A 19,919-nucleotide genomic window follows, 5' to 3' on the forward strand; every position below is an offset into this window, starting at 1 on the left:
CACATAAACCGAAATGAATCTGAACAGGCATATACTCTGAAAACCATAGACCACTTTAACTGAGCACTGGTTTAGTGCTGAAAGTTTTTAAACAAATAAATAAATGCAGCTTTTACATATTGTAGAGTACATGTCAGTGAGGTCTTACCATTACTTCAGTGTTTCCCACACTCTCGAGTGAGAAGTCCACTCCTCCATTGGTCATTTCTGCCAGTACTTCAGATATTGGTTTATTATATGCTTTTGGATTCAGAAAATCGGTGGCACCAAAGACCTTTGCCTTCTCAAACTTCTGTTCATTAATATCCACAGCAAAGATGCGAGAGGCTCCAGCGTTTTTACAGCCCATGACGACAGCCAGACCTACTGCACCCAGTCCAAACACTGCACACACATAGCCTGGTGTAACCTGCACACAAACACGCACAAATCACTATTGTATTGCACCTCAACATTCACCTCACTATTTAATCCACAAAGAACTAAATAATAAAAATAAATAAAACTATTAGGACACAAACCAACACATTCTCAGCTGTGTAAGGTTTTCTGATTTCTTCAAGAATTTAAATCTCGGCGGTTTCACAACCAGAAGCTGTGCAATGTTGTGGAATCATTGATTGTTACTTTGAGTGACGACATGTTGACCATTCCAAAATGGCAGGCACGTGACAGTCTATGGTCTGGAGTGGTCAGATGTGCAATCTACGTATACGTCTATGGTGAAACCACCGATATTTAAATTCCTGAAGAAATGGGTTAACCTTTCGCAGGTGAGATTGTGAATGTCTTTACTTTTACTATGGTAACCTTTTAATGTCGTGCTAGCTGAGACATTCATCTTGCAACGTGTTAGTTTAGCAAAATCATCTGCTTGCTGATATATTCACACATGTGTCTAACTACGGTTGCAGACACTGTCAACTTGTTCTTGAATGTTCATGGACCGGCTTTGACCGTTCCAATGGCGGATAGCTTCCGTATAGCTGCCCATAGAAACTGCTGCTAATGAGGCATTTATATGGTCACAACAAGCAAGGAATGTTTATAATTTGGAGCCCACTAAATCTGAACCACAGGGATTCTCCCTGGCAAAAGAGAACACGAAGTACCTTGTCTAATGGGTATAGCTACAGTAACAACTTCAGCTAGTCAGTTTAAAATCCTAACCACAAGAGGGCCAAATTTTTAAATATACCTTTAATTACTGGGAAGATATTATTATTGATTTCTCTTCTTTTAATCCTTTTAAATTCTTCTAATACAACTAGAAGAAAAGTGCGTAAAAATATGTTCCAGTGTACCTGTTGGCCTATAGAGTCTTCACAGATTTTGCTCATATTTGTGTTTTAGGGTTGAAGGAAAGTCCGTAAACTTGACGGGAAATATAGGCTACTAGTAATTTTCTATCAGGGCATTTAACATTTTTTTTCCTTCTTTTTTTTCTTACAGTAAAGTAATATCACAATGGATGGGCACTTTAGAATCCTGTTGGAAGTAGTAGCCTAGGCTCTAGGTCATGCAGATATTTTCCCCCTATTTATGAATACTGTGCATGTTACTCATTTCATGTAGCCTACAGCTTTTTGCATAATATGTAGTAGGGACGTAATCATATTCGGATGTGGTGATGAGTCATGAATCATCGACATATCTGATTCACTCATGAATTAACACACAATGTGTGTTTCTCATAGACTAACAACTGTTGATTCTGCTTTTGCTTTGTTTGGAATTGTTTTCTTTGACAGAGCAAAAATGGTAAGTGTATAAATGCTTCTTGAGTCTCTATACTCACCCCAGCTGTGTTGATAGCAGCGCCGTAGCCAGTAGCGATGCCACAGCCGAGCAGACACACGCGGTGGAGCATCATCATGAATCTTTGCCACAGAAATCTGGTTCATGACGAAGTACTCAGAGAAAGTACCAGTGCTTGTGAACTGCAAGATGGACTGACCACGGCAAGTAAAACATGTTGTGGGATATGACATAAAATCAACATATTCATTTATCCTGCCACAAAAAGACAAAAACGTAAGCTTTCAAAAATAAAAACCAGAAGGATGAAATATGTCACACTTGTTCTGTTTGTTTCTCACCAGTTGCGATTTCACTGGTTTGTTTTTGGACATTTGCAGAATCTGCTTTCTCCACACGGAGAGACCGAGAGTGGAATGACCTTATCACCTTTTCAACACAATACACAGATGTATTTTTAGTTTACAGCAATATAAATATTTTTTAGCTTATAATGAGCATATACATATTTACACTCACAGTTAAAGGGAATTAAAGAATTTAAAAATTCTGTCGTCTTTTACTCGCCCTCATGTTGTTCCAAACCAGTATGACTTATTTATTCAGTGGAACACAAAAGAATGTGAAGTCAGTGTTATGTTAGTATTATTTATATACTATCATATAATGTTTTAACATTTATATTTAAAGTTTTAATTTTAAGTTTTATTCATTTTGATATGTTTGTCATTTTATTTATATATTTTTTAAAAGATTTGTATTTAGACTTAATTCATATCAGTTTTAGTTTTATTTAATTTTAGCACTCAAACATTTCTAATGAAAGTTTTTTTCATTTAAAAAAAATATATATACTGTACTGCTATTCAAAAGTTTGGGATCACTTGAAATTTTCCTTGTTTTCCATTATAGAAAAACAAATTATTCACAAATACAGTGCAGACATTGATAATATTGTGAATGATAATTGTAGCTGGAAACATCTGATTGTTTAAGAAAGATCTACAGTTGCACAGAAGCCCATTATCAGCAACCATTAGTCCTGTGTTTATAACAATTTTAAAAGGCAAATTTATCATTAAAAAAAGTGCAATTGTGTAAGCACAGCTGTAAACTGTTGCACTGATTAGGGATCAATAAAAGTGGCCATCTTTAGATTACCTGAGTCTCTGGTGCATCGGGACCTATGGGTTTTGATTACAGACCCACATTTGAAACAAATAACTTTCTTTGGAAACATGTAAGTCTATTGTTTTTGCTGAGAAATGAAGGCTATTCAATGCGGGAAATTGCAAAAACAACAACAACAAAAAACTAAAATGATCTTACAATGCTGTGAACTATACTTCCTTCAAAGAACAGCGAAAACTGCTTCTAACCAGAAGAGAAAGAGGAGTGGGAGGTCCTGGTGCACAACTGTGCGCGAGGACAGATAGCTCAGAGCAGAGCTATCCAAACCCAGAGCGCCACTTTTCTGCAGAGTTTAGCTCCATCTTGCCTTAACACACCTGCCTGGATGTTTCGAGTATGCCTAAGACCTTGATCAGTTGGTTTAGGTGTGTTTAATTGGAGTTGGAGCTGAACTCTACAGGACAGTGGCGCTCCAGATTGGACACACCTGCCTTAGTGTCTAGTTTAAGAAACGGTTGTCTCACAGGCCTTTGACTGACAGCTTCACTAAATGGTAGGCCCAAACGCCAGTGTCGACATCAACAGTGAAGAGGCGATGCTGAGCTTAGGCAGAGTATAGCAAAGAAAAAGCCATATCTCAGATCAGCCAATAAAAAGAAAAGCTTAAGATGGGAAAAAGAGCACAGACACTGGAAGATTGGAAAAATGTGTTGCAGACCGATGAGTCCAAGTTTGAGGTGTTTGGGTCAAAAAGAAGAACATTTGTTAGACACAGAACAAAGGAAAAGATGCACGTGGAGAGCTTAATGCCAACTGTCAATCATGGTGGAGGCAGTGTGATGGTCCTGGTGTGTTTTGGTGGTGGTAAAATGGGACATTCTTACAGGGTAAAAGGGATCTTAAAGAAGGAAGGCTACATTTTGCAACGTCATGCCATACCCTGTAGACAGCACTTGATTGGGGCCAATTTCATCCTATAACAGAATAATGACCCACAACACACCTCCAAACTATGCCTAATCTATATAGGAAAGAAGCAGTCGGCATGATTTCTGTCTGTAATCGAGTGGCCATCACAGTTTCTGGATCTGAACTCTACTGAGCTGTTGTGGAAGCATTCAGCTTGACTGTATGGTACAGAGGAAGTGTCCATCAAGCCAATCCATCTTGTGGGAGATGCTCTAGGAAGCATAGGGTGACATGTTATCAGATTACCTTGAAAAATTGACAGCTAGAATGGCAAAGATCTACAAGGCTGTAAAGGTTGCTTTTTTATGAAAGCAAAGTTTGAAGAACACAATCATTATTTTAATTAAAAATTATCATTTATAAGTCTGTCAATGACTACATTTTCTTATTCATTTAATTTGCTATATTTCCTATTTAAACTATTTCTTGTGTGTTTTCATGGAAAAACAAGGACATTTCCAAGGGATTCCAAGCTTTATGTGTGAGAAAAAACTAAATTGAAGCTGTTAAGCACGGGGTCGGATTGAGTCGTTTATCCAGTTAGAACTGGAATCTGTTCCGTCTTTTCTCATGGCAAAGCGATTTTTGGTTAAATGCAATACCTTTCTCATATGTATTAACTCGTTATTTCATCTGACTCCATAAATGAAAAGGGTTTTAATGATATCCGTGTATCATAAAATGTGAGTGAATGTTTTACTATTCTTTTAAACTCTTGAATGAAAATAATGTCAAAGCCAATTAGAATAATCAAATATCACATTTAATATGTCAGGTAAATGTATCATTACATTTTCATCGTCAATGCAAAACATCAAATGCTCTAGAACAAAGAGGAAAAATGTTTACCCGACAAAGACATACTTGAATGCTGAGTCTCGGCATCCCTCAGCATTCACGGGCTGACCTGAGATACAGAAAGGCCCCGAGCTCTCGCTGCGTTTCATTATATACCAGGACCTCATTTCAAATCTAAACCTCATCCACAGTGGAAATTTACCTGTAGGCCTAAGTCACCATTTGCTAGCAGTGGAAAATTAGCATTCAGTCAAATGGTCAGAAGGTGTTAACTCAAAGACACACCCTCCAGTGTGGAAGATATTTATAAACTTCTTAACTTTATTACCTTTTGGTTTACTTCTTTCGGAATGAGACATTTGTACCAGTCGCACTGAGACATTTCAAACAATACCAAACATGTATCATACTCGATGATATTCATTCATATTAAATCATTTCGATTCTTGTGTGAGTTTGGATGATCTCTGCCAGGATGAAGAATGGGGGAGAGAAATGTAGATTAGGATGAGGGAGGAGACCTTCGTCTCAATAGTGCATGAGGGGGAGTTTAAATGTTAATTCCTTTGTTTTCTGAGAGAGTGGCCCTCTCTTAAAGTCCTTCCAGTTTTTCCAGTCTTACAGAGAGAATACGAGTTAAACTTAACTGTAGATGTCTTTGCTTTGTACTTTTTTCCCCTATGCGATCAATAGGTCAATGTAAATAAGCGTAAATAAGGGACTGAAGTCATATTAAAAATGCATTTACTGCTCTGCAGCACAAATGAAAAGAAAAAAATGACAAGTTTATGAACCTTTCCTGCTGTGGCCATTTCGTTGCTGAGATGAATCTTTGGCACTCGCTTTTATACTCTGGTTTTAAATGGATGAAGCAATCTCTCTCTCTCTCTCTCTCTCTCTCTCTCTCTCTCTCTCTCTCTCTCTCTCTCTCTCTCTCTCTCTCTCTCTATTCTCTCTCTCTCTCTCTCTCTCTCTCTCTCTCTCTTTCTCTCTCTCTCTTTCTCTCTCTCTCTCTCTCTCTCTCTCTCTCTCTCTCTCTCGCTCTCTCTCTAACTCTAACTCTAGTAAAGATATATAGACGGCCCCTGAGATAGTTGATTTCTGATTGTTACTCTATTGAGTGAATTTAATCTTATGAGAGTTGGTCCTTTTGTCAAGTGTTTCTTTTTCTTTTTTTGTAGGAGATATTCACAGTTACATAATGAGCAGCTTAAAGTCCCCATGAAATCAAAATCAAAGTTTTTGGGTGAATATTTCCCAAGCATGAATATTTCCCAAGACATGTTGAAGGGGAGAATGAGGGGTTGCCCTCCACAGCGGGTGCGGAGAATGCAGGCATCTCCTTATATAGAACCTTTTTGTAAAATTGAGTCAAGAACCCTAGGCTTCCATAGGCTGAAACACACTGAAACTTTTTTGTGTCCCTACAAATGATGTGCATACTATCCATCCTAAATAGTATGAATAAGTATGGCCCAAAGCATAGTATGTTGAAAAGAGTATGCCAAAAGTCCCAAGATGGTCTACTATTTCTGGTAGATTGTCGAAGTGTGGATCCGTGTACACTGTAAGGCTAATATTGCCCACAGCCCATTGCGCTTTGGAGAGGGATTAGGTTCAGACCTACAAACACAAATAAAAAGTGTTCAGTAATCAGTAGTCAGGGCACTGTCTGTCTCAGTCACAAATTCCTACCAGTGCACTGAAACGTTCGCTCCCTAAAAAGTCCCACAATGCACTGTGAAAATCAGGGAGAATCAATGCTCACTACTATGGGGTGGTGGTGGCGCAGTGGATAAGACTAGTTGCTCCAGAGGTGTCCGACCTCTGAAATATAGCAATTGTAAGTCGCTTTGGATAAAAGCGTCAGCTAAATGAATAAAAGTAAAAAATGTAAATGTACTATGTTCCCTTAACGCAAGTTCTGAAGTACGAAAAATAAATCACACGGACCAACTCAATAAACATAATGACACGCAATAAATCTTTGTTTGTTTTTAAACACAAACCATTCTCTAATTATACTTCAGCATAAACATACATCGCTAGACACGTAATGAACATAATCTAACATTTATAATTTATTTACGGATGAAATGTTGCATGTAGGCCTATATGTAAAAGTATTTATCATAATGTAGGCTACTTTAAAAATAACAAAAAATTATGTAAAAGAAATCAGTTCTGCAGTTGTTCATAAAAAGCAGTAGTGAAATAGAATCTTCAATGTCCCAATGTGTAGTGAGCCAGTTTCTTTCTTGCATTTTCTTTTTTAATAAACTGATTCACAACCTTGGAAGCTGGGAGCTGATTGACTTACACCCTGGGTCCCCAGCAGCAGTGTTGAAGACCTTTATGGTGTACACTACTACAGTAAATTTGTCTCATTTGATGTAATGACCTTTAGAGGGCAGACTCGCACAGCGGGATGTCTGTGTTGTGAACTGAGGTGGTTTGTTGCTGTCTTGTGTCTAGCGAAGCCTAGTATATTGTAACCTAGGGAACATCATCCAGAAACATGCCCATGCTATTGGTTTCTCTGTGGTACGAAGCTACTGTGGTCAATGCATTCAAAAACTGTGAGTAACATCCTGTCAAAAAGACACATTCTGAATGATTCGAGCATTGTACAATGTGATGAAATCAGACCTGCAGAGAATGCAAACTCGTCTCACTTACGTCCTTGTTTTATCAAATGTTTTTATTCTGTGAAAAAGCAGTGTTGGGGAAAGTTTTAAAAGCAATGTGTTACAATATTGTTTAACTAGAAACATTGTTACAATGCGTTACTTTTTGTTCACCTGAACTGGCCTTGTTTGTTTGTTTAGTTCTATTTTTGGCAAATACACATCAAATTATTCACAGGATGGAGGAAATGCAAATTCACATTTGTACAGTATAGAGAACAAACCTTTCAGCTGTGCTGCCATTCTGGATCGCAGAAGAAGAGAGAAGAAATTTGAATTAACACTCATTCAGCAACAAAAACAAAAAAATAAAACACAAATGTAATGTTTATGTAAAGTCGTTTTTGCTTAGTATGGTTGAATTCGATCATCGAAGGTCAGCAGCAAAGACATTAGTTAATAAAGCTAGGTTAAATAGGCCTACATAAAGTGTATTTGTGTTAACATTTAATTATTGCAGGTTTGTGTAATATTCTGAGTTTGCATTTCACTTTGTTTATTCATTTTGAGGAGTACTGAATCTGTTTTTGTGCAAATGAGATGAGTAAATACATGTTGAGATTTAGTCTAAAACTACAATATCCATCATGTTTAAACTGCACAACGCTTCTGCATTTACTCCTGGTTTCTCTCTACATGGGGACAGGAGAGGTGTCAGTCAATAAATTGGAAAACAAAGTAACTTATACTTTTATTTTTTGATATTTTGTTGTAAATTTAAAAGTAATGCTTTACTTTATTAGTTACTTGAAAAAGTAATCAGATTACGTAACTCTCGTTACTTGTAATGCGTTACCCCCAACACTGATGAGGACTATGAGGTGTGGCAACACCAAAGCAAGCATCTGTGATACAGTTCTTGTGGATTTTTTTATTGGCATTGTTTGTATGCCTCAATACTGTGTTTGTTTGGTACAAATTCTTTAATCTTATCAAATTATGATTGATATATGAAAACTCTTCAGTGCTGAAAGAGTGCCTTGTAACGTTATTGAAAATTGTACAAATGTTTTTCATGAACTTCTTCCAGTGTTCATAAGGTCCAATTAAATTGATCTTTAAGTGAGAATGTGCCTGTGAACATTAGGTTGAGTACAAATGGTTTCATTATGTTCTGATCATTGCCACTTAAAGAGCAATGTAAAAGCCTGAAAAGCAGTTGCAAACTTGTTGGTTTGATGCAGATATATTTCAGTTTGCAAGCTGAATTAAAGTATATTTTCTCCTTTATTTTGCCCTATTATATAACCTTTTAAAATGAAGGGTGAATCTCCGGCAATTACCACAAAGAAATTAAAATGTATTGAAGTCATAAAATATCTGATAAAATATAGTCAAAAGCAGCTGAAAAACATTTCTAGTGTCGTCCAAGCAGTTTGTGTATTGAATAATTGCTGCTGGCTTTCACATTATTTAGGTTCATACCTTTAGTTTTATCTAAACCTTTCAGAAATAGTTTCAGTATAAACTGGCATTGAGTTCCACTATTGGACTGGCACTATTTCCATTAATTTGTCTTAAAGATTTTTAGAAGAGTCTGGAAAAATGGTTTCAACAAGTTGACACTGAATTGACCACCCAAGACAGACAGATATGAAAAATCATTTGAGAGACATACTGTAAAGTATTAACATGTGTATCAGTGTTTGGATCAGTTTGGCAGGTTATAAGTTCAAGCTGCTGGGTGCAGCTGCAAATATTTTGGTGCTTCCCAACATTCCCATGATTATTATGTAAGCGAGACAAATGCTGGAGTGTCTGGCTTAGAGGAGAGAAATAAACTATTTTGACGGCATCATAAATTGGTTATACAAAACCACTTGCAATGATTTACATGCTTGTCTCTTTTTTATTTGCCACAGATAACATTTTCTTGTAAAACTTCTCAGAACTATTTTGCCTTGCAGATGAACCGAAGTTTTTGATGCTAAACATTAACGTTTACATGCACTTGTGACTCACTTCATAAAGCTGAGTGCTGGAAAATGCTATTAAAGAGAATCCTTGAAGCTCTTACTTGAAGCTGGTTACCCAGCTGTTACTCAAATACGGCAAAGAGGGAGAAGAGAATAAAGGGAATATAACTGTGGCCTAGAATATGATTGGGTGAAGATGATTTGCTTCTCATTTGGATATATTCAGGATGGATCGAATGCTGTAACATAGAAAACAAATGTTAGTTCTATGTTTATTCAAATGTTTTTTCCAATATTAACCTCAGGCTCACACACAGAAAGATGAGAGTGAAAAATGTACCATTCTCCAGTCTTCATGAGATTGATGGCATCGTTGACCTGCTCCAGACTCATTTTGTTTGTTATAAACTCGTCAAGCTTTATTTTGCCGGACATGTAGTCTTGAACCAGTTTTGGAACAGAGTCCTTGCTCTTAAAACCTTTACATAAACAAAAGTGAATGTACTGTATGTACAGGCATGTACTCAAGTCCCTTCTCTGAAAGCCATAGAAAGTATTAACTGACTGCCTGCTTACCACCAAACAGAGATCCTTTCCAGGTTTTTCCAGATATGAGCTGAATTGGTCGTGCAGAAAAGTCCTTCACATCAGTCCATCCAACCATAACACTCACACCCCAACCTTTAACACACGACTCCAGTGCGCTCCTCTGAGGTCAAAGACGCAATTCACACACAGAAAGATTCCAAGTACTGAAAGCTTTTAAATAAGTAAATAATTGCAGCTTTTTTCATACATGTCAGTGAGGTCTTACCATTACTTCAGTGTTTCCCACACACTCGAGCGAGAAGTCCACTCCTCCATTGGTCATTTCTGCCAGTACTTCAGAGATTGGTTTATTATATGCTTTTGGATTCAGAAAATCGGTGGCACCAAAGACCTTTGCCTTCTCAAACTTCTGTTCATTAATATCCACAGCAAAGATGCGAGAGGCTCCAGCGTTTTTACAGCCCATGACAGCAGCCAGACCTACTGCACCCAGTCCAAACACTGCACACACAGAGCCTGGTGTAACCTTCACACAGACACACACACACAAAAAACATTCACTATTGTAATGCAACTCAAAATTCACTTTATTATTCAAGCCACAAAAATGATTTGGACACTTTAGTCACCCTTAAATGCATGAATTTATTTGTATTAGATGATAAACAAACTGGCATCTACAAACTTGTATTTTTTGTTGTTGCAATTTGCAAATATGTATACAGAAGGTGTCCAAATCCTTTATATAGAGGGTTTAACAGTTTAAGAAAAACAAAGTCTAGCTAGAAAAATAGATAGGAACACATAGGAGATATTAAATAGATTCAGTTTACAGCTCTGAACTCTGTATTGTCTGCATGACGGTACCAGCTGAAAGTTATCCAGATGACTTTAAAAGTCTCTACAAAATATATATTTTGTAGAGACATATTTTTTGACAAATGCGACCTCTGAAGGGCGCTTCCGTGGAAATGAGCTATTTATGAATGAGCCATTGAATTATTCACTTAACCAACACACTGATCCATTCTGTAATACACTGATGTTAGCGAGTTATTGAACTGTTAATTATTTATTAAATCATTAAAATGAATATTACAATAAATCATTTTAAAATAAAAACATTAAAAATAAAACCTTTCATTGAAAAAAATAAGTATTTTACCTGCATATCATGTGACCATTAACAGACATAAGAAAATCTTGCTCTTGAATATGTTGTTAAATTATTGAAATATTAACTTAAAATCTAAAGTAAATATTTTGTTTAAAATCTATAACCCCTGGTTCCACAGATAAGGCTTCAGCCTAGTCCCAGACTAAAATGCATGTTTGATCTGTTTTAACTGAAAGCAACTTGCACTGCCATATCTTAAAAGATGTCGGTGCTATGTTGTCTCAAGATGCAAACCAGTAATGTTTTTTTTTAATTAATCTAATCTAATCTTAATCTAATCCCTGTTTGTGAAACCAAGCCTAAATTACTCAATATTAACTGCAGTTGTATAAAATAAAGATCTTATCATCACAGCTGACATTAACTTTCAATGTTTGTCTTTATAAATTGTTTTCTTAAAGTATGCTTGTGCTCTTTTTCTTTAAATGAATGACCCTTGAATTCAACATTTTGTTTTATAAAGCAAAGACATTCTGTGAAGTGTGGCTTGAGTATCCAAACACTTCTTGAATACACACAACATCTATACTCACCCCAGCTGTGTTGACAGCAGCTCCATAACCAGTAGCGATGCCACAGCCGAGCAGACACACGCGGTCGAGTGGAGCATCATCATGAATCTTTGCCACAGAAATCTGGTTCATGACGGTGTACTCAGAGAAGGTACTGGTGCCCATGAACTGCAAGATGGCCTGACCACGGCAAGTAAAACGTGTTGTGGGATCAGACATGATGTCGTGATAATTACTTGTCCTGCCAGAGGAAAAAAAATATCTAAAAAGCAAGAAATTGAGTATATGTAAACCGTTGTATTGTGTTTGTTTCTCACCAGCTGCGGTCACACAGGTTTGTTTTTGGACACTTGCAGAATCTGCATTCTCCACACTGAGAAATGAAGAGCGGAATGACCTTATCACCTGTTCAACACAATATACAGATGTATTCATTTATTTTACTTGCATAACGAATGCACCTCAATCAGCTCCCTAACTTCTTAGGTAGTGAATCAGTATATCGTGTACATGAATTCGGGCACTGTAAAGGACAGTAAGGACTCAGGCTCACTATACACATTGGGACACTGATGACAGATTTCCTGCGATATTGTAGACCATCACTCCTGGCATTTATGAACAGCAGCAGAACTGATATCTTTCTGACATTATTTTTAATGCTATTTAAAGTACATAATGGTATACTTTGCTTGTTACATATACATGCAACATTTCAGCTGTAAATAAATTATAAATGTTAGCTAGATTATGTTCAATGCGATGAATGTTTATGCTGAAATGTTATTAAATAGGCCTAACGTTTTTTTTTTCAAAACATCTACTGCATCATTGGTTCACGTGATTTTTGTTTCGTGCTTCAGAACTTAAGGGTAATGAGCATCAATACTCCCTGGTTTTCATGGTGCATTGTGGGACATTTTAAGGAGTTTCAGTGCACTGGAAGGATTTTGTGATTGTGACAGCCCTTAAAATGTCAGATTCCCTGATCAGTGCCCTGACTACTACACTAGCTGATTGAGACGCACCCATTTCATTCATGAACAAATCAGTTAGACGAGACTGGATTTCGTCCTGATCCAATTGATTAGATTGTAGGAAGTGGATGTTACTAAATAAAGGCAGATCTGAATGCTATTTGCAGTCAGTTGTGGAGGATATTTAGCTCCGCCGAGACAGACGTCATGAAGAGTGCATATGCATTTAAAAAATAATAATAATGGTGTCCATGGATAAATCATTTATAATAAATAATGCAACGTTCTAAAAAAATAAGCATTGTCAATTTTGATTTCATGGTGTCTTTAAAGGAGAAATAAATACATGGACAGGCATTGTTAAAATGTAGTTTTAGTTATTGACCTGGTTTGAAATCAGTGACTCCAGGTCCAACACTCTCCACCACACCAGCGCCCTCATGTCCCAGCACTGTGGGAAAACCCCGCTTGTCCTTCCCTTCAAACAGGTGGTAGAGGTCAGTGTGACACACACCTGTAGCTACAACCTTCAAGACAGGAGAAAAACTTTTTAATCAATAAGTTAACAATATCACAGTATTAACTGATTTTACAACTTGCATGGGGCATTTCCCACCTTGATACGTATTTCTCCTTCTTGAGGTGGGGCGACTTCTATTTCCTCCATCATCAGGGGAGCATTGGGCTCCCAGGCAACGGCAGCCCGACATTTGATCACCTTTGGCCGAAAGAAGAGATCGGTTCAGCATGTTTTATAGATATTTAATGGTTGACTACTGATGTTTATATAACTGCTGAACTTGCGTGCTTGCATGATCGACACTCTCTAACCATATAGTTGGAGGTTGTCCAGCTGTTTGGCTTAAGCCAATGGAAACATGAAACATCTGTTTATAGAGCCACAAATATCTGTGATTTCACAATAGCAGATAAATATTAACCCAATGAAATTGCCAGAGCACATTTTTGTAGTTTTAGCATGGTTTACTATAGTTTCCATTTGACAGAAAACTGGCAGAAGGACCAATAAAATCCAGAAGAAAAAATAACATTCTTTTTGAAAGGTATTTGGGGAAAAATCATATGTACATTTATCAGCTCAGTTTTACATGTGACATTAAAATCTCTTATACATACATATATATATATATAGTCTTTATATACACAGTATTATATTAGCAATGGGGCAAGTCAATATTGCATTGCAGCATATCATATAGCCTACACAAGTTTTTCATTGTATACAAGGCATTTTCTTACATATTTTAGCCAGTTTTTGCCAGCCTGGCTTAAAGCATCGAAAACAGTCTTATGAGAGTCTTATTAAAACTTTGCTATTAAATTGATCAAATTGAATCTTATTTGCAGATGTATTTGCATTGTAATTTTTTCCTCATCCATAGGTCAATGGAAATGAGCGTAAAGGTATAAAGGGACTGAAGTCATATTAAAAATGCATTAACTGCTCTGCAGCAAAAATGAAAAGAAACTAAAAGACAAGTTTACGAACCTTCCCTGCAGTGGCCATTTCCCAATGTAGTCGTTGCTGAGATGAATGCAAAGAGTGAAAGAGAATCTTTGGCACTCGCTTTTATATTCTGGATGAAGCAATTTCTCTCCCTCTCTCTCTCCCTCTCTCTCTCTCTCTCTCTCTCTCTCTCTCTCTCTCTCTCTTTTACTGAACTAAAATTAACATATTATTAACTATATATATATATATATATATATATATATATTTACACACATACGATACAGTCAAAACAAAAATTATTCAGACACCAGATATAATTTGTGATATTTTTTTTTTACTACTGGTGCAGGACACTGACCATGTTTTGCTCAATTTTCTTTAATTGATAATGCGACCTTTTACACCACAGACTGAACAAAATTAAGCATTGCTTGGTAATTGGTTGACCTGAATTGGTATTATCTAATTGTGTACTTAAATTTAACAGCTATTCAACCTAATTCATTTGTGAGTCTTACAGAAGAATGGCCAAAACCAGTGAAATATCAATAACAAAATAAGAAGGATCATACAAAATGCATGTTATTTTTTATTTAGTACTCACCTGAATTAGATATTTTACACAAAAGATTTTTACATTTAGTCCACAAGACAAAAAATAAAAAATTTGTATTAAAATGTCCCCATTAAAAAGTTCAAATACCCTTGATTCTTAATACTGTGTCATTACCTGGATGATCCACGACTGTTTTTGTTTTGTGCTGGTTGTTCTTGAGTTCCTTGTTTATCCTGAGAAGTTAAACTGCTCAATGTCCTTCAGAAAAATAAAATCCTTCAGGTCTTGCAAATTCTTTAGTTTTCCAGCATCTTTTGCATATTTGAACCCTTTCCAGTAGTGACTATATGATCTTGAGATCCGTTTTTTTACACTGAGGACAATTGTGGGACTCAAACACAACTATTAAAAAAAATTCAAACATTCACTGATGCTCCAGTAGGAAACACGATGCATTAAGAGCCAGGGGTGAAAACTGTTTGAATTTGAAGATCAAGGTAAATTGTACTTATTTTGTCATCCGGGAAACGTGTAAGTATCTGTAAGTATTCTGTTGCTTCCAGAGGGCAGTACTTAATGAAAAAAATGTGGAAATCTTCATCCTTTTCAAAGGTTTTTTGATGCTTTTCAATTAATATTTGCATAAGTTCTAATGATTTGTAATAATAATATATTGCTAACCTTCTCACTTCAAATTCAGGTCTTCCCAAAAGCAATGTATTGTTTGTACTATGCTTTTGGGAAACACAGCCCAGATGGATTTTGTGGTTTTCATTGGGAAAAAGCAATAAAACAAATTATTTTAAACCATGATAATTTTATTATGATAACTCAGTTTTAAAGCTCCCTTACATTGCAGAAAGATGTGAAGTATAAAAAGCAATTATTTCCAATGAAATGAATCAAAGTATTCTTCACAACCCACCACCCAAAAATACAGCATCGTGGCATACAGTAAATGATATGTAGGTGAAATTAAATTATGGCACAGAAGATGCTAATTAACACTGAAAAGAATCAGATACATAATAGCAAAGTGTTGGCATTGTATCAGCTATTATGAACTGTAATATTACATACCAACTAAAGTTTTTTTTCAATCAGTACCAAAAATAATCATATTAAAACATGATTTTCAGGAATATGAAATGATGTCATCTTGCAAAGATATTCACAGTTACATATAGAGCAGCTTAGCTCTGCTTAAAAAGTTAGAGTTCTTTCAATAATCTTAAAATGTAAGAAAACACATAAGTGCAATTAAAAACTGGCATTTTCATACTTCTGATCCTGAATATGGGTCATACAAAACATTCTGTTTTTGCAAAACTTGCATACTAAATATTTTACAGTTATGAAGTAATCCTTTGATTTCATTGATACAGATATTGTAACATGAATTTTTGAAATGAACATGAGCAGATTAATGTAAAATCAACTAATAAGAATACCCAATAGGAATATACAGTGCATAACGTAGGTCTTTTCTCGTGAGAGGTTCGGTTTTACTGCTCAGAAATTTGGAGCATTTGATTTAATTCATACTGTCAGAGGAAACATATATCCCAGCAGCCCAGAACATTTCACATGCAGTAGTATTAACACATTCAAGTTAACACAGAAGGATTATTATTCCCTGGTATATTTCCCAAGACATGTTAAGGGGAAGATGAGGAAGGTTGCCCTCTAGTGCAATTGCAGAGAATGCAGGACTGACACCTGGGCAAATTTAGAGTAATACATTCAACAACAGTACCATGGTCATTTTAAGGATTATATAACTGGCATGTACAACTGTCATTAGAATCCGGTGATATTTATGCTCTTTATCCTGAACTTTATTTTAAAACTAATGATAGTCAGCATATCAATATGCACCCATTTTGTTGATGCAAATATTTAAGGGAAGCATGCTTTTCACAAATACCTATCATAGATAATGCACAGTTCACACCTGCGCTCAGACTGGAGGAATGAGGAATCATTCCTGTAGATTAAGTAAATCCACTGATTATCTTTAATAACTTACCCTCTTGAACATACCCACATAAAAAGAAGGCAAACGGCACAGATCCAAGTATACGGTTTGGGTAATACGTTCAAATTTCATTCACTAATTTTTTTCTAGAAAGAAGTCTCTCCTCTCTTTCACTGGCACAGGCTGTGAGTGCCAAATACACCCTTATCTGTCTGTCCGTCACTTAACATCTGTTATTTCTGAATATAAATGATAACGATGCATAGAGTTCCCACAAGGCCGAGGGCTTGGATACCAAGAAACCAGAGCAGCAACCAAAAGAGCAGCACGACCACAGGCTCCACAATCTTCTCTCCGAAGTAAAGCTGGGTGAAACCAAGACCCCTCAGACACTTATTGAGCTCCCCGAACAGAGTGCCCATCTTCTCACAGTCGTCCACCAATGGAGTCTCTGGCGCAGGTCCTTCTGCTGCCTGTGGCTCTGCTGCAGAGGCTTCATCAGGTCTTTCTCTTTCCCTGAGGTCATTCTGAGAGCAAAGACAGAGTTTGACTAAATTAGTAACACAAAGCAGAAAGTGGAAAGTACTGTAAGATGACACCAAATAACCGTGCGTGAGAGTGTCTGTGGTATGTGTTTATATGTATTCGAGCTAGACTGTGTACAGTTGAGACATGAGTACAGTTGAGACACCTTAAATAACTTGCGTGCGCAGCATGCACAAGTTGTGATTTTTGCTGTGCACATGTGTCCTCTTTGATCATGGGACATTTTAACAACGTTAAAGGGTTAGTTCGCCCATTTAAGACATGAAGTTGTATGGAATCCTTACCAGCACTATAGTGCATACACACTGACCCACTCTGTTGTCACCTCCCTGGTCAGAGTTTTGGCCGCTGGAAGTTTTCAAGAAAGTACTCCCGGTTAGTTTCCGGGGCCTCAAAACTGTGCGTTTTTACGTGAAAAAATTTTTTGCGTTTCAAAGCTTGATTCATTTAACACACAAAAAACACGCCGGTCAAAATTCATACATCAGTTTTAATCGGCAATATTTTCTTTCCATTTCTATCAATCCGCGCTGCTGTCAACGTCAACAGTGCGCACGTTCCGATCAGCTGTTCCATAGTGTTTACACAATCGATTACGATACGACGTAAAAAGTAGAAAATGAACGATGGTGCGAACTTGTACTTCATGTCTTAAATGGGCGAACTAACCCTTTAACATATCCGATCCGAAGATATCAGCAAAAGTTTTTTTCTAAGATAAGACTTTCACTACAGCATGCACACTCCACAATGAATAGCTTATTATCCTTACGTGACTGTTAAACGTAACTGTTATCATCACAAACGTTATGTGCCCTAAAACTGGCATATTTCATGGTATTGTGTCATGCAAATCAATGCAAAATCTAGAGAAATGTGCGAGGTGGCCAGTGGGGTATGGTTGAGACACATGGTTGGGGTATGGTTTTATCAACTGTACCCCCGATAGATTTCTATTAGGAAACACACTGTTTAGTTGTTCAGTGTTATGATAACAGGTTTAACGTCGTAATTAGCCAGCATAGGACGCAACTGAAAATAAATTTTGATATTTGTCATATTTAAACTGTGTATTATTAATAAATATACTAAATATATTGTTCCTGTTTTATATATTTTAACCAGTGCTAATTTTAATAAAATGAATGAATTTAAATGGATGAATAAATAAACATGTTGTCCAATTGTTTCTCTTTTCATTATTTTTCTTGATTTATTATTTATAATGAACATTTAGTTACCTTTTCATCATTAAAAATGGGTACCATTGTACCTTGTACAACTGTACCATTGTACTGTTTCAACTGTACCACATATGGGTACAGCTGAGACAGAAAGCACCTTATTTTTATGAGCTAATTGTGGAAAATATAAACTACGTATGGGTATTATTGATTGATAATATCTTAGTCTACAAGATAATGAAATTTCATGTAGAAATTCACTTCTTTTCAGTATCTATTTTTGTGTGAAAAATCAAAACGCAAGTAGTGTCTCAACTGTACTCAGTCTACCCTATATATAGGCAGGCAAAAAAAAAAAAAAAAAAGTTGGTATACTTAGGTTTATTATTTAGCTATGGTAAAGCTAAAAAGAGATATTTGTTATGTTTAACAGATTAGACTGAATGCCTTATGTTATACCTAGTGAATGTGAAATTGCAAAACAACTATTCACAGAGCAGGCTGTAGTTAGCCTATGATGTGGAAAGCTGATGATAAAGAAAGGGAGAGGCAGGGCAATGTCTTAAGTTACAGATAACAGAATATTCCGCCATTTCCGAGTAAAAGGTGAAAGAAAGGAAGATAAATACACACATGCAAGTCTAAAAAATTGATTATTATATTTAAATGCAAAATTGTTAAAAGCTGTAATGAGAACTGACAGTCTTACCTGTTCGCTGTGTGTGGGTCTAACAGCACGCTCGCGCTGGCAATGACACCCGCTTCGATCTCGAGTCCCGCATAAGACATCACGATGACGTACCTCCGTATTATTTACTATCCGATTAGTACTTGACATATTCCTAAAAACAGAAAGATTAATGCTGACCTGAGATAGGGCCGAGGGGCTGAGAACCAGATGGCTGCTGGCGATACTTCCGGTCTTGGCTGTCAACAGTACATCCTGACGTCGTGAGTCACTCACGGTGCAGTCATAATAAAGTAGCCTATGTATCATCCTAAATAGCGGGAATTGTTGTATTATGTTTGTTATAACCTTTATAATGACACAAAAAAATGGATTAGACATTCATGATATTATGTAGATGTATGTATAGCCCATTTTTTCTTTCTTTTTAATAAGGTCTGGCCTGTTTCATAGTTTAATTATTCATTAATAAATCCGTACCATAAATATATACTGTTATTGTGCAGGCTGTGTGTCAAAACCTAGCAAGCCAACTACATAGAGAAACATCTGGGGACGTCATTTCCGGCAGTCGGTTCTTTCAAACAACTCATTTAAACGAACCCACTGAGAACGATTCAGCTGCCCTTTTACGTCACGCGTAATCACATTTTCATCTGTCATACTCAAACCTCTCCACTCTCTCAATTCATATATCGTTTCATATTTCTGTGTACTGTTTCATTTTATGAAAAAATATGTTTATTGTAATTTCATTCAGTTTACTTAATGGCAGCTCTGATTCAGCTCATAAAAACAAGTTAACTAAAGCTAAATAAATTGCATTTGACCTCACTTGGCTGATTTCACACACACACACACACACACACACACACACACACACACACACACACACACACACACACACACACACACACACACACACACACACACACACACTATTCCTGTTAAACGTATACTTTTCCAGATACAATCTGTGATTTATTCCTATTGTATGGGGGGACAAAATTAACATCTCAGGC

At 36.5% G+C, this 19,919-nt stretch overlaps 3 protein-coding genes across 4 annotated transcripts; all 3 read right to left on the minus strand.

Annotated features, from left to right (window-relative positions):
* Nucleotides 1–106: 106 nt before the first annotated feature.
* LOC143745325 (alcohol dehydrogenase 1-like) lies at nucleotides 107–2,011 on the minus strand. Its single transcript, XM_077237371.1, has 2 exons — nucleotides 1,799–2,011; nucleotides 107–409 (listed from the first exon to the last, which is right to left on the minus strand). The coding sequence occupies exons 1-2, from the start codon at nucleotides 1,874–1,876 to the stop codon at nucleotides 134–136; spliced, it is 354 nt and encodes a 117-aa protein (XP_077093486.1). The 5' UTR covers nucleotides 1,877–2,011; the 3' UTR covers nucleotides 107–133.
* A 7,161-nt stretch (nucleotides 2,012–9,172) lies between these two features.
* LOC143745324 (alcohol dehydrogenase 1-like) lies at nucleotides 9,173–14,095 on the minus strand. Its single transcript, XM_077237370.1, has 9 exons — nucleotides 13,985–14,095; nucleotides 13,091–13,192; nucleotides 12,860–13,001; nucleotides 11,815–11,902; nucleotides 11,519–11,738; nucleotides 10,074–10,334; nucleotides 9,836–9,968; nucleotides 9,600–9,738; nucleotides 9,173–9,498 (listed from the first exon to the last, which is right to left on the minus strand). The coding sequence occupies exons 1-9, from the start codon at nucleotides 14,000–14,002 to the stop codon at nucleotides 9,468–9,470; spliced, it is 1,134 nt and encodes a 377-aa protein (XP_077093485.1). The 5' UTR covers nucleotides 14,003–14,095; the 3' UTR covers nucleotides 9,173–9,467.
* Nucleotides 14,096–15,301: 1,206 nt separating this feature from the next.
* Nucleotides 15,302–19,253, minus strand: fam241a (family with sequence similarity 241 member A). 2 transcript variants are annotated; one of them, XR_013205977.1, is made up of 3 exons: nucleotides 18,919–19,253; nucleotides 16,531–17,006; nucleotides 15,302–16,220 (listed from the first exon to the last, which is right to left on the minus strand). XR_013205977.1 is itself a non-coding variant. In XM_077237372.1 (2 exons), exons 1-2 carry the CDS (start codon nucleotides 19,204–19,206, stop codon nucleotides 16,713–16,715), a joined length of 582 nt encoding a protein of 193 aa, XP_077093487.1. In that variant the 5' UTR covers nucleotides 19,207–19,253; the 3' UTR covers nucleotides 15,302–16,712. The 2 variants fall into 2 exon arrangements, 1 of the variants encoding a protein (XP_077093487.1); XM_077237372.1 differs by having other exon boundaries at nucleotides 15,302–17,006.
* Between the last annotated feature and the right edge of the window lie 666 nt (nucleotides 19,254–19,919).

Source organism: Siphateles boraxobius, unplaced genomic scaffold, assembly GCF_051911475.1.
Source record: "Siphateles boraxobius isolate OS27281-9 unplaced genomic scaffold, OSU_SipBor_1 20, whole genome shotgun sequence".
Taxonomy (NCBI): Eukaryota; Metazoa; Chordata; class Actinopteri; order Cypriniformes; family Leuciscidae; genus Siphateles; species Siphateles boraxobius.